This window comes from Pecten maximus, chromosome 7 (genome assembly GCF_902652985.1).
Source record: "Pecten maximus chromosome 7, xPecMax1.1, whole genome shotgun sequence".
NCBI classification, from domain to species: Eukaryota; Metazoa; Mollusca; class Bivalvia; order Pectinida; family Pectinidae; genus Pecten; species Pecten maximus.
The window spans coordinates 41,131,408-41,144,871 of record NC_047021.1 but is presented as its reverse complement, the minus strand read 5'-3'; the positions used below and the strand labels follow the sequence as shown (position 1 = coordinate 41,144,871).

The following is a 13,464-nucleotide window of genomic DNA, read 5'->3' as shown; positions in this document are numbered from 1 at the left end:
TTGTCTGGTTTATACAGGTGTCCAGATTATACAGGGTTACATAGAAATGTATACAGTGGGACCTAGTTGTCTGGTTTATACAGGTGTCCAGATTATACAGGGTTATATAGAAATGTATACAGTGGGACCTAGTTGTCTGGTTTATACAGGTGTCCTGATTATTCAGGGTTACATAGAAATGTATACAGTGGGACCTAGTTGTCTGGTTTATACAGGTGTCCAGATTATACAGGGTTACATAGAACTGTACATAGTGGGACCTAGATGTCTGGTTTATACAGGTGTCCAGATTGTACAGGGTTACATAGAAATGTATAGAGTGGGACCTAGTTGTCTGGTTTATACAGGTGTCCAGATTATACAAGGTCCACTAACTTAATTTAAATTACACAGTAACACAGATAATTTTACCTTGATTTCCTTTTCAAATGGTTTGATGAATGGTGAGCCTCTCATAGTTTGTGTCTTGACGATCTGATCATCAAGAATGGTCTGAATATCATCGACCGAGGACAGAATACTGATACCGGTGTCTCGATAAGCGAGGAGATTGAAGTCTACGGCATCCCAATCCTCCATCATTTTCAACATGGCTTTCTCCAAGGAGTGTTCCTATCAAGATTATAAAACATTCAATATCTATACAGTTTACCAAAAATTGTAGTGTCTGTCAATATTTAGCTTTTCTGTCTAATTTTCACACTCACCTAGATTCAATAAAACATGATTATGTGAAAAATATTCAAACTCAAGATATTTGTAATTTAATCAAGTGTGACCTTTGACCTTTTAAACTTGAGCTTTTCTGTCTAATTTTCACACTCACCTAGATTCAATAAAACATGATTATGTGAAAAATATTCAAACTCAAGATAATATTTCTAATGTAATCAAGTGTGACCTTTGACCTTTTGAGCTTGACTGATGACAATCAGAAGTAGACAACATAAAAATACATGATTATGAACTGTATCCATCTGCAATTAATCTACTGCCCACAAATAATCTCTAATCTTCATTTTTTCAGAATCATTGATCAATTTTGAATCAGTAAGCTCTTTAAACAATAATCTTAACGATTATTTGAAGACAGGGGGCTTATTTGAGGATATATTGGTACTACATATTTTGAGAATTTTTCATATGAGTCTTTGCCATGGAAGATGGGCGGCGATTTCTCTGTATACTCACTTACAAATTAAACAGGGGTATAGTTGTTACTCACCTTTGTGGCTGCAGCACTGATTCCATCAAACATTTCCATATGAGCTTCAAGCTCCAACTTGAGAACTTTCCGGAGCGTTGTTCCGGAGTTCGGAGTCAGATCAAATCCAGCAATATCTGACATATCTTTCCAATGGCGAGCTCGCATTCCTCTGTTGCACATAATACCAATCACCGGGATCACATCCTGAGAACAAAAGATATACATGCATATGTATTTGTTTTTTCGCACATTGCAATTTTGAAGCAATTTTGAAGTTGTTACCATGGTATTCACACGCTCTAAAAAACACAGAAAAAATAAGTTTACTTATCCTTCAGCGCTGTATTAAAATTGCAAATGTTGTACAGATTACAAATATATATACTTATATATGGGCCTGCATCAGATGAAAAAGTATACATGTACTGGGTTAGAATAAACTTAACCAATCATATTTTTGAAATAACAAAAGAAAAAAAAAAAATAAGAAAAAAAATAACAATAAAGATCGAGGAAAATCAATATCGTATACTATTACATTTTTACCAGTGAAATATCAAAAATTATTCATTTTATAAAAGTGATATTTTTCACTAGTGAAGAATATCATATTTTTCACTAGTGAAAAATATCACTTTTTGCTGATTTGACCAATCAAATTAATGATTAGAAAATACCACAATAATTGACCAATCAGAAAGCCCGACATATATGTCAGGACCTGGACAGGGGAAACTACTTTTTTTGTTTACAAATTATCGCTGTAGTCCTAGTTAGCATACGGGGTAGAGTTTTCGTTGATGAAAAATGTAATAAACAGAATATCTAACAGTGTCTTCAGTAATACCAAATATATTTCACTCGTGTGGCTAATATTTTGATATTTTTCACTCGTGCTGCGCACTCTATGAATTCTGACCTTGAAATCCCTCATGCTGTCCATGACGTTGGTGCACACATTCACGGCCTGTGGGGGATTTAAAACCTCATCTTGGTCCTCCGGTTTTATTTCCTCACCGCTTTCCTCTGCACCTCGTCGTCGTTTCTTTCTGTCCCTGTTGCGGTCGTCGACCTCGATCTGTAATTTCTTCATTCGAGTGTTAAACACTTTCTGTATCTTGTACAATTCTCTGTTGTATTCATCAACCTCTCCGTCCACCGCCTCGGAATCTAGGTCAAGGAAGGAGCCGTCCATCCACCTGTGGACAGATAAATGATTTTATTGAACTGTAAATGAAGATATTGTACAGATTATCAAGTGTTATCCTTTCACAAGCTGAAAATATGACATTTATTTAAGGTAGTGTTAATTACAGTTTGTTATAGATCTATGACCACAGCCTCAGGTTAAACAACCAGCATTCAGCGTCATGAAATGTTTGATTCAAACTGTTTTTTATTCTGTTTTTCATTATTTATAGTGATTTAACTTTAAAATTAATAAGATTTACTTATAATAACATGACATGAAAAAACTATAAAATGTGTGAATATTTCTAAGATAAATTTTGCCTACTTTTTCTCAGCCTTCTGCCAACGTAGTACAACATTGAACAGTCTCTGGAATGGATCCACTGCACTTGTGATGTCCTCAACATCGGGGTATGTTGATACGGGATACTTGAACAGAAGCTCCTCCTACAAAACAGAATTATCTCCCCTTAAAAACAAAATCGTATGGTAAGGAATCCCATTTTGAGGAAATAGATATAACCTAAAACTAAAATGTTCTCTAAATAAGATCATGATTGGATGGGTTAGTGTCCGAATGCTACAGTAAAAAATTGTAGTTAAATGTTATCAAAGATGTGAATGTCAAAGATGTGACCTCCCGACAAAGAGTAATTTAATACAAATGATTGTAAAAACAGAAATAAACTGTTGAATATTTCAGGTTATTACCATCCTCCAAAAAATTTGAGGTTAAAATCTTACCTTGTAAATTTAAGTGGATAAATAATTACTGTATTAAAATTGAACTTAATTTGATGACTAAAATTTCAGTGCAAAACCAAATTAAAACAGATTAGCGGAATGATTAATTAGTGGAATAACAGTTCTTGTCATTGAAACCAATGTAGATAAACTATAATTAGCATGGTTATAATTTAGCCAAATGCTTCAGTAAAAAAAAACTCAAATAAGACTACCACTAAAATATGTACATTTGCAGTAATTGTATCGTGAAAATTTTTTGATTTTACTGCTCCACCTCTATATTTTTAAGATAACTTTTCAGTTAAGCGATCATTAGAAGTTCACTAGTATAATTTCTATTTCATGGTGTTAGTATATTGATACATTTTTCTATACTGTGGTGACCATTTCAACCATTTTTGTGTGAAGCAATGTACATGCTGTTGGCGTTGCAACATCTTTAACGATCGAGAGTAAAATTTTCTGAAGCAGATAGTTATGTAAAACAAGTTTCTAATTCAAACTTCTTTTTTACCTTATTGATCCAGGTGATCTGTTCTGTGACGTCTGCCAGACGTTTCTGTACGAGGCGGACATCTTGGACGTACTGCTGCATCATGTCCAGCTCTCCGTAGTCGTTAAACTCGTCGACGCGCTGACGTAATTTCTCCAATTCCATTATCACCTTCTCTCGTTTCTCCAGCAGTTGTTTCTCCCCGCTGATCTTTGACTGCTCCACAAGCTGTAAGGGGAAATACATAATAAGTAAAAGGTCATCGATAAATATATTCATGAATACAGAGGTTAAAGGTCAAGCAAAATCATGAAAACTGGGACAATGTCAAACACATAATGTTCAGGAATAATAAATAAATGTCTCTATTGTGAAATAGATAAATGAAAACTGGGTCACAGTCACAATAAGTAGGTCAATGTCAAAACATTATGCTGATCACAGGGCAAAGGTCAAACACATGTAAATACAGGGTCAAGGTCATACATGGTGAAAGTTAAATTCATAATTAATGGAAAAAATACAATATTTTTTTCATTATATTGTAACCAATGCCTTAATTCATTTTTTTTTTTTCAGATAAAAATTGAGAGTTTCTTTTTTTAATGCTTACATCATCATGGTCATCGAAAACTGGGTTGATACGTTTCGGCCAGGTGAGCACCTCACAGTTGAGGGTGATTTCCTCTGGAGGAAACATGTACACATCAATTAGGTAAGCCAGTCTATTTTTAGAATCGGAGATACGTGTGTTGAGGTCGACCATTCCGACAGTTCTGGCATTACCAATGAAGGTCATCATGTCCATGAGCTGCTCTGTTGTCTCGGGGTCTTGTAGAGCACGATCTCTCATTTGTGTAAACTCTTGGCAAATACTGAAACCAAAATTAAGTTTATTAATGTTCACATACAACATTGTCAACCCTGATATTGCAAAGGTTGATTTTTCGAAGCTAAACTTATTTTCAATTGAAAATTATTTTGTAATACCCAATCCTTGAAAAGAGTGAACAATGTTATGCTTTGGAAAAAACAGCTTTCACAGTTTTAAAAGTTTACTGGTTTTGTCATAGGAATGCCTATTTACATTGGAGTTACTGGTTGTGATATACGAATGCCTTTTCACAGCTATGCAATAGACTAACTGTCTTATCCCGAAGATAAAAGCAACAATAAGGGGAACTATTGACAGGAGTTATTTCAAACAAAATTAAAATTCGTTAAACAAAATTTTGTAAATTTTATATATATATATATATATATACTGTAAACGTGATTATTTTCGCAAGGGGGGGGGGGGGGGGGGGGGGTGTGTGGTTAATTTCACAATTTCAATATGTAAACTATACACGTAGGGGTAGATTACGCAAATTGATATCAAAATAATATGCGTGGAGAAAATTTTCGCGAACAAAAGGAGTCCACGTAATTAGTATCAAGAAGTTTTATTTTCTGAGTCAAAGTAATTAATCCTCAGTTCTTAAACAGAAATCTAAACATTTGTCATAGTGATGCCTTTTATCAACATTTAAAAATGACTGACCTCATATTTTCCTGTCTGTGGTCATCAGACACCTTCCTCAGAAGTTCATCAGCCAAACCCCGGGAAGCCTCTGCAAGACCTCGCTTGAGATCCTCGCAATCAAGACGGATCATATCAAAGTGCTCAATACTTGGCAAACCCATGATTTCTCTAGCCACATCTCTGTATTTTTCAATTTGCTGTTCAGAAAAAAAAAAATGTTTTAGAAATAATAAAACTTTATGAAAACAAGAGGCCCAAGGGGCCTGTATCACTCACCTGTTTCTTCTAGAGCAACTTTGAAGTTGATTTAGGTCATTTATGCAGATACTAAGCTGATTACCACTTTATTCAAATATCACAGCAGGCTAGCTTTATTCATTTAAATAAATTTTGTCGTTCCAGGATATTATTGGCCAAATATCAGGTTTCTGAGTCTCTTGGAATACTAGTTATGAAACATGTCAATATGGCATATTGCTGGAAATATTTCCGACATGCATAATTTATAATGTCTTTATACAGCACTTCAGAGGAATATGGTTTGGCCATAATTTTGATGAAAATATAAAGTATAACTGCTAGCTTTTCCTACAGCAAACACTTTTTGTGATAAGCACCTAATTTTCATTTCACAAATAAGATACATGGTATTGTATGTATATTTAACAGTTTCACTTAAACTTACCTCTTGGTACTCCGCAAAGGTATGTTCATGTTTGACATATTCGTGGATTTCAGCGAGAGCCTCGCCATTGACGATGTAGTCATATCGCTGAACTGGAACACAAATAATTCAGCACTCAACATGTATGAATCTAAATCAAGTGTATATGACAATAGGACGTATGCTGCCATTCCAGGAAATATTTCTAACATACTTGGTTAAATTACATGTGTAGAATTGCTACCTATATTTCAGAATGTTTCCATTTTCTGGTCAAAACAAAAAGCTCTTAATAAAAAAAAAAGAAAAAAAGTTCTCCATATGAAAAAAAAAAAAAAAAAAACGCTGTGAAAGAGCTTGTTCATCAACTAATCAGAATTATTTGCAATGATACTCCATCATACAATAATTTTTTTTTTCTTCAATACGACGATAATAAGACATGAAAGAACATCAAGGTAACATCTCAGAAACTATAGACTTTATCTTACAACAAGTCTTATTGCATTTGTTTGCCTAATGGAAGCATGCAAAGGGTCTTATTATGGAAAGAAAATGAGGTAGCCATAGAAAACCCACGTGTTCGGAAACGTGACCCCTACACCTTTCCCCATCCGATCAGGGAATCAAACCCTTGGCACTTAGGTAAAAGGCAAATGTAGCACCCAACCACACCAACATTCCTATTATAGACAACCTTTGACAATAAAGCGGTAAAGTCTGTGATGGCTGACTTACTAAAAGACTCCAGATGAGCCTGTGGTGCCTCAAAGTTCAGCTTGACAGCTTCCTGCAGTTTCTTGGTCGCTTCGTCCAGAATGTGTTTGGCGATTGTAACATCTGTGTGGTTGACGGTGCTGCCCCCTGCCAGCCAGGATTGCACTGTCGGGACCTGCTGCATGGTCTTACAAACTTGCTTGATAACAAACAAAACAGTTTCCTCCAAATCTTCTTTGGGAGGATAAAACTGCATCTTTTGATCATCAAAAGTCAGTTCCATTTTCATCTGGGGGAGATGGGATTTGTCATTTGGGTCAAACAGATCGACAAATGCATGAATGGTACGCGCCAGTAGATTTTTCAGCTGAAAAGAATTATATAGATATATTAATGAAGTAAAAAATACAAGAAAAAAGTTAAGCATATCCAGAGGGTACCGCTTTGCTGGAAAGATGTCTATATTCAAAGTTTAGCCAAGTCAGTGAAGTGAGAAATATAGGTCACAATGACCTAGTTTCTCCTAGTGGAATAATACTCTATAAGAGTTATATTTTTTCGTATCAGAAAAACAGAGCGAAGTCAAATGAACACATCATTAAATTGACTGACCACAGGCCAAAACCTTATTTTAGTGAATGTACCACAATTGTAACTTGAGATAATCAAGAATCTACACAGAAAACCAGACCTTTCTCCAGCATTATTAACCAAATGTCTGCTTAAACAATGAATAATATAGAGACTAAACCAAAATTTGTACCTGGTTGGAAATGAGAGTCGTCACACTACTGTAGAAGGAATCAGTCTTTTCTGCCTTCGGAGGAACGAATGTTACTTTGTCCGCAAACACATTGATAATGGTTGGAAACCAGCTATGAAAATTAAATCACAAAATCAATATGGAGAACTTTTTAAAAGATTTACATATTATATTTCAGCTGTTGAATGTTAACATGGTTAGTTTCATGAAAGGCCAAAAAAAAGACCCTTGTATGTCACAAAATTATCTTTTTTGAATAGCTCTTTAAAAGATTTATAGCTATTTTTTTTTTTTTTTTTTTTTAATTTTTTTGGGGGTATTTTTGCATTTTCGACCAGCACAAACAAAATATTAATATATAGAGTTTTTGGTCTAGCTACATGTAAAACAAATATTTGTTTACTTGGCCTTAAGCTATCAACAATGATATTATTACTCATGGTCTGAATTACCTGTGCATTAGTTTGTCCTCCATTTTCTCAAGGTCAAGTTGGATATTATTTTTCATTGATTCAAACTCGATCGCTCCACGTGCTCTGGAAAGTGAAGAGATCAACAACATTTTAACACTAAAACAATAATAATGCCTTTTTTAATTTTATTTAAATTATAAGACAAGCTAAGAGAAAATATTAAGGGACTAATTGAATATCGGTAAATTTTCAGCTGTCAATATTTTGATGTGAACCCAAAAGAAAAATTCTAAAGCTTTTTTGTGATAGAAAATAATCTAAAATCCTTTTTTTCAGGTTCAACTTATAGAGGTAATATTATCTTGATTCATTTATACCCTTTTTGAAAGAACAAAATAAAAAAATCAAATAAAGTGTCATTTGATAAACTTTCTCTGTTAAATTAGATAGGTTATTTAACTTGCAGTCCGGCAAAGCTGAAATACTCCTGAATTAGATAAAATGTCTAAATACCATCATCAATAACATTTAAAGGAACGTAAGTCAAATTAAAGGGAGGTGATTTAAATTATCATCAAGTGAAAATGTTTCAGAAATCTGTATGTTACCTCATACTGGAACAGTCCACGAGGATGAGGTTCCCGAGGGTGGTCTGGCACATGTTTAGGACGATCTGCATCGATGGATGCAGGACATGTAGATTTTCCAGAATCACTTCTTTTGACTGAATGAAATTTTCATGCCAAGGACGAGAAAAATCTAGTCCGCTGTCAATGAAAACATTGATAAATGTAGTTATATTTTTCTGTTACTCTGGACAGTGATGTCAACAATTTTACCCGTATGAAATTTTCTTGTCTCACCCAAGGGTTGAGACAAGCTAGACATGCTCTTTGCACGTTCTCAACAATTTTATGACATCACACAGCAATACAATGACATCACGTCGAGAATTCAATCACGTCACGTCAACATTTCCTTGCATTGATGTAACGTTAATATTAGATACATAAGAGGGTAAACAGGGTAAGAGAAAAATAATCATTTACCCCCATGGAAGTGAGACAGGGGAATCTCAACCCTCGGGGTAAGATTCTTAAGCTGCCAAAGACTTGGGAAATTTTAAGCACAATTGCAACGGATTTGTATCAAGCATGTATGAATGTTACTAATATCAATATTATTTTGATATGTATTCAATGTACAACTCGTGTAGTCATTTTCTCTGTCATGCCATCATATATATATATATACTATTGATTGGCCTCATGTTACACATGGCTCAAGTGTCTGGAGAGAATAAATAAATTGAAATTATAATTCTATTTTTGATTGGTAACTGACCTTGGCTCCTGTGGTGGAGGTCCAGCTTCCTCGTTGTCCAGTCCCTTGACCTCAGGCTTGACCAGTACATGTTGAACTGTTGATAAGACAGATATTTGATAAAGAAAGTGCTGAAGGACGCAGGTTCTCGACCACTCAAATCAACATGAGATCTTATGTAAAATCAGAAATATCTCTGTTTTTATTTTCATCTCTTGAACAAAATTGCAAATTCAGGACAAGGCAAAGATATTTATAGACAATAGGACCTCGTTATGAGCTTATTTGAACAATTGTAAGGCAAAATTCATTGGATAAATATGATTTGACCTTTGACCTCCTGTATGTTCTTGACCCTGTGTTTGGTAAGTGACATGACTTTTTGCCATAACTCACATACATAGATGTTTCATTAAACTTTTTTTTTAATCTAGAAATCAGAGTCAGGACAAAATTTCAACCTGACAATCAGAAAAAGATTGGCTATAATATTTTAGGGGTTTTAAAGAAACTACATGGAGACATACAAAAGTTGTTAAAAGAATGAACACACTTCTTTGGGGGGTTTCAAACTAGAGTTTTTATTGGGTTTTTTTTTGTTATTTGCTTTTTTTCCATTTTTTTATGAAAACATCTTAAAGGAAAGAATTATGGTAAGCAAAATGAGATATTTATTATCTTCCAATATAGATGAACATTTAGCAGATGTTAAAAATAGGTGCATATTTACCCATGGATTTTTTCATGCTGGCCTTGAAATCAACTTTGATCTCATCAAAAAGTTCCTTGATGACTTCTTTGAGCATCGCGGATTGTTGAAGTCGCTCCGGAACCATTTTTAGGATCTGGGCGTTCCACTCCGGCTGCATCGGCGTTACTGGCCCCGCCTCCACGCACTTCCGTAGGTACTGGTAGTTCAACTAAACATCATAGATAGATGATTGGGTTAACTGATTAAGATGATTTAATTATTTCAATTGTATAGAATCATTTTTTTATCAACAAGATCATTTTATCATAGGGTAAAGTAAGTAATAATGACACTATAGAACAATATAGGTACTGGATCCTAACAAACCGAAGTTTACCGGATGTGTATTACTAGAAATAGATCATTGGTCATTTAGAAAAAGCGACAGATAGACAAAGTAAATTGTCAAATTTTGAGGCAATCTGCCCCTTTATCAAGACACAAGTAAGTTACAAATGAGTTAAAACAATATTAACCAGTAACTATATATACCAGTAACTATATACCAGTAACTATATACCAGTAACTATATATACCAGTAACTATATACCAGTTACTATTTACCAGTAACTATATACCAATAACTATATATACCAGTAACTATTTACCAATAACAATATACCAGTAACTATATACCAGTAACTATATATACCAGTAACTATATATACCAGTAACTATTTACCAATAACTATATACCAGTAACTATATATACCAGTAACTATATATACCAGTAACTAATATACCAGTAACTATATATACCAGTAACTATATACCAGTAACTATATACCAGTAACTATATACCAGTAACTATATACCAATAACTATATATACCAAAAACTATATACCAGTAACTATATACCAGTAACTATAAGTAACTATATACCAGTAACTATATATACCAGTAACTATATACCAGTAACTATATACTAGTAACTATTTACCAATAACTATATATACCAATAACTATATACCAGTAACTATATACCAATAACTATATACCAGTAACTATATACCAGTAACTATATACTAGTAACTATATACATGTAACTATATATACCAGTAACTATATATACCAGTAACTATTTACCAGTAACTATATACCAGTAACTATATACCAGTAGCTATATAGCAGTAACTATATACCAATAACTATATATACCAGTTACTATATACCAATAACTACATATACCAGTAACTATACAACACTAATAGCCAAATTGAGACAAATTTTTAAATTTTTTTTTTGGCATACAACATTGTGACATGGTAGAAACAAAAAGAACATTTGCTGTGAGTACATGTGTGCTGTGTAAGGTACTAGATTTATAACTTTCTGGTACACCTTGAATTTTACCAGATAATTCATCAAAATGCCAAAACCATATTTTTATTTGGAATGCCCGATCCTAACTTCGAGAATACATTTGGAATACCCATTTTTTCCCTCAGATTAATTCATGAAAAAACACTGTAGAATTTCTGTATATCCTGTGTTCCCTATGAAATACATTTGAACTAGTCCAGAACTTTAAATCAAACATTCCATTATATATTTCAGGTACACTATATATAAGGTATGTGTTTTACAGTTTAAATGCCCGAGACTTAATTTGGCAGATTGACAAAAACTGAAGACATTGGATTCTGTCCAACTAGTTACAACAGTGGTGACTATAAACTCCATCATACTATACATAAGAATTTCTTTATCAATAGCCTTCAATATGTAGTCTAAATATATAATTACTATAACTCATAAGCAAAAGCATAAATATATATAGATATTAAGTCATAAAAAATAAAATTCCTACTGGATTTTAGATTTGGGATTTTGATAGATTTCCAGATTTTTAACCCTCCCCCACCATAGTCCAAATTATTCCGATGTTTTATCACCATCTTATATATATATATATTAGTCTAGTGTTTTTTCTGAGGGCTTTTTCCAGCTGTAATGGGCCCCATTCCTAGTTGAACTTATTTTATATCTAAGCCGAATTCACAAAATTTTCAGTTCAACCTTGAAAAAATTAGCCAATTTTCTTCCCAAAATGAGACAAGAAGGCCCCATCCCAAACCAGAGAGAAAAAACTCTGCAGTCTGACATCAATTAACTAGTGTTGTCTGACCAATAAAAAAGTTGATAACACATAATTTCGGGAAAAATTTGAACTATCCCAAGCCCTGGGAAAACTGAAAGGTGAAGCTATGACAAAACTGGTTCCAAATATATCCCCCGGAATACTTAAAACATACTAATGGTAGCTAGGTCCTATGGACACTGATGATTTTTTTTTCAGAAAGCAGGAAATTGAGCCAGTTGAATTATGGACATTGACAAATTATTTTAATTCACCATAAAAACTCAAAATCAAAATTTAAAAAAAAGACTTCCAAATGACAAGATTGGACTCAGAATATCAAAACGTTGTGATGGTATAATACATCAAATCATTTTAAGTGATAAAAACTGTTGTTATTATTAAAGATTATTAATTGTCCGAAAATTGAAACACAGCTGTGTCAGATGATTAGAAAAACCAAGAATTGAAATCGTTGAAATTGAAATTCGAATCCTACGTTTTTAGGATAAAGTTTGTGGGGTTTATCGCCCTATGAGCAGTCATGGTCATTTGAGGCGGGGGTCTCCTTGTAGTAGTTGGTGACTACCTCACTGAACAACATACAGGAGGCCCATCGCATGCTATCCAGAGTAATAAGAGTAAATTATCTTGCCCAAGGTCACAACCACAAAAAGCACAGACTGTCCCGTTTCTCAGCTTCCCAAGAAATACCAACCGACATGGGTAGGGAGTGTTGAACCACACACCTCGGATCTTCATCTGAGGTTACATGGCAAGTATTCTAACAAGCTGAGGTATCGCGGCCCCTTTTCAGGACACAGAGGTACTAAATAGTATGAAGCCAGCACAAAAGTTTCCAACAACTCAAGGAAATTAACAGTACACTATGGTTACTACAAATTAAAATACCATTTTGAAATAACACTGAAAATATAAATTAAAGTAGGGAAATCCCCAAAGAACCAATGTCCATTCAGTGTAGTTTAAGGGTAAAGTTCTGCTTCTAGATGAAAATATAAGTTTTATGAATATTGTGCTCGAGATATCTCAATCTTTTGTTTATATTTTCATATACAATTCTTGAAAACCCAATGTCAAACAGACAATTTCTCCTGACAGGTTTCAGCGAATTTTGATAAATATTCAATTTGTTTAATTTAGAATACCAGAAAAAAACTTCAGACAATACACTAAAAAGAGCATTCTAAACTAGCATTAAAGAGGATTAGTCAGTAAACTAGCTAAATTAGCACATTTGTTTTTTAGCACTCAGTAAAGCAAACAGTTAGCTGATAGATTACTATAGAAGAAAAAGGTGTTGTTAGCGTCAGAGTTATGAGACAATTAAGTTACTGTAAGTTAGCGCCAGTGGTAACGAGACACGACCATATAAGGTAAAGTTAGCATCAAGGTTATTAAAGAGACTTGACCATATAAGGTACAGTTAGCATCAGAGTTAATGAGAAACGACCATATAAGGTATGGTAAGCGAGGGAGCTAATGACTATATAAGGTATGGTTAGAGAGGGAGATATGACCATATAAGGTATAGAAAGCGAGTTAGATAGATATGACCATATAAGGTA

General features: G+C 33.9%; 1 protein-coding gene across 2 annotated transcripts in view; it reads right to left on the bottom strand.

The window, feature by feature from the left end:
• Window positions 1-13,464, bottom strand: part of LOC117330850 (dynein heavy chain 12, axonemal-like) — a 56,645-nt gene that overhangs the window by 37,113 nt on the left and 6,068 nt on the right. For both annotated transcript variants that reach the window (XM_033889377.1, XM_033889379.1), the window contains exons 5-18: window positions 9,774-9,963; window positions 9,065-9,140; window positions 8,329-8,487; window positions 7,760-7,843; window positions 7,308-7,419; window positions 6,566-6,911; window positions 5,849-5,940; window positions 5,182-5,360; window positions 4,252-4,513; window positions 3,660-3,866; window positions 2,724-2,845; window positions 2,127-2,406; window positions 1,226-1,411; window positions 412-612 (exon numbers count right to left, since the gene is read on the bottom strand). In XM_033889377.1, coding sequence (XP_033745268.1) covers window positions 412-612; window positions 1,226-1,411; window positions 2,127-2,406; window positions 2,724-2,845; window positions 3,660-3,866; window positions 4,252-4,513; window positions 5,182-5,360; window positions 5,849-5,940; window positions 6,566-6,911; window positions 7,308-7,419; window positions 7,760-7,843; window positions 8,329-8,487; window positions 9,065-9,140; window positions 9,774-9,963 — 2,496 coding nt within the window. The remainder of the gene's footprint in view (window positions 1-411; window positions 613-1,225; window positions 1,412-2,126; window positions 2,407-2,723; window positions 2,846-3,659; window positions 3,867-4,251; window positions 4,514-5,181; window positions 5,361-5,848; window positions 5,941-6,565; window positions 6,912-7,307; window positions 7,420-7,759; window positions 7,844-8,328; window positions 8,488-9,064; window positions 9,141-9,773; window positions 9,964-13,464) is intronic.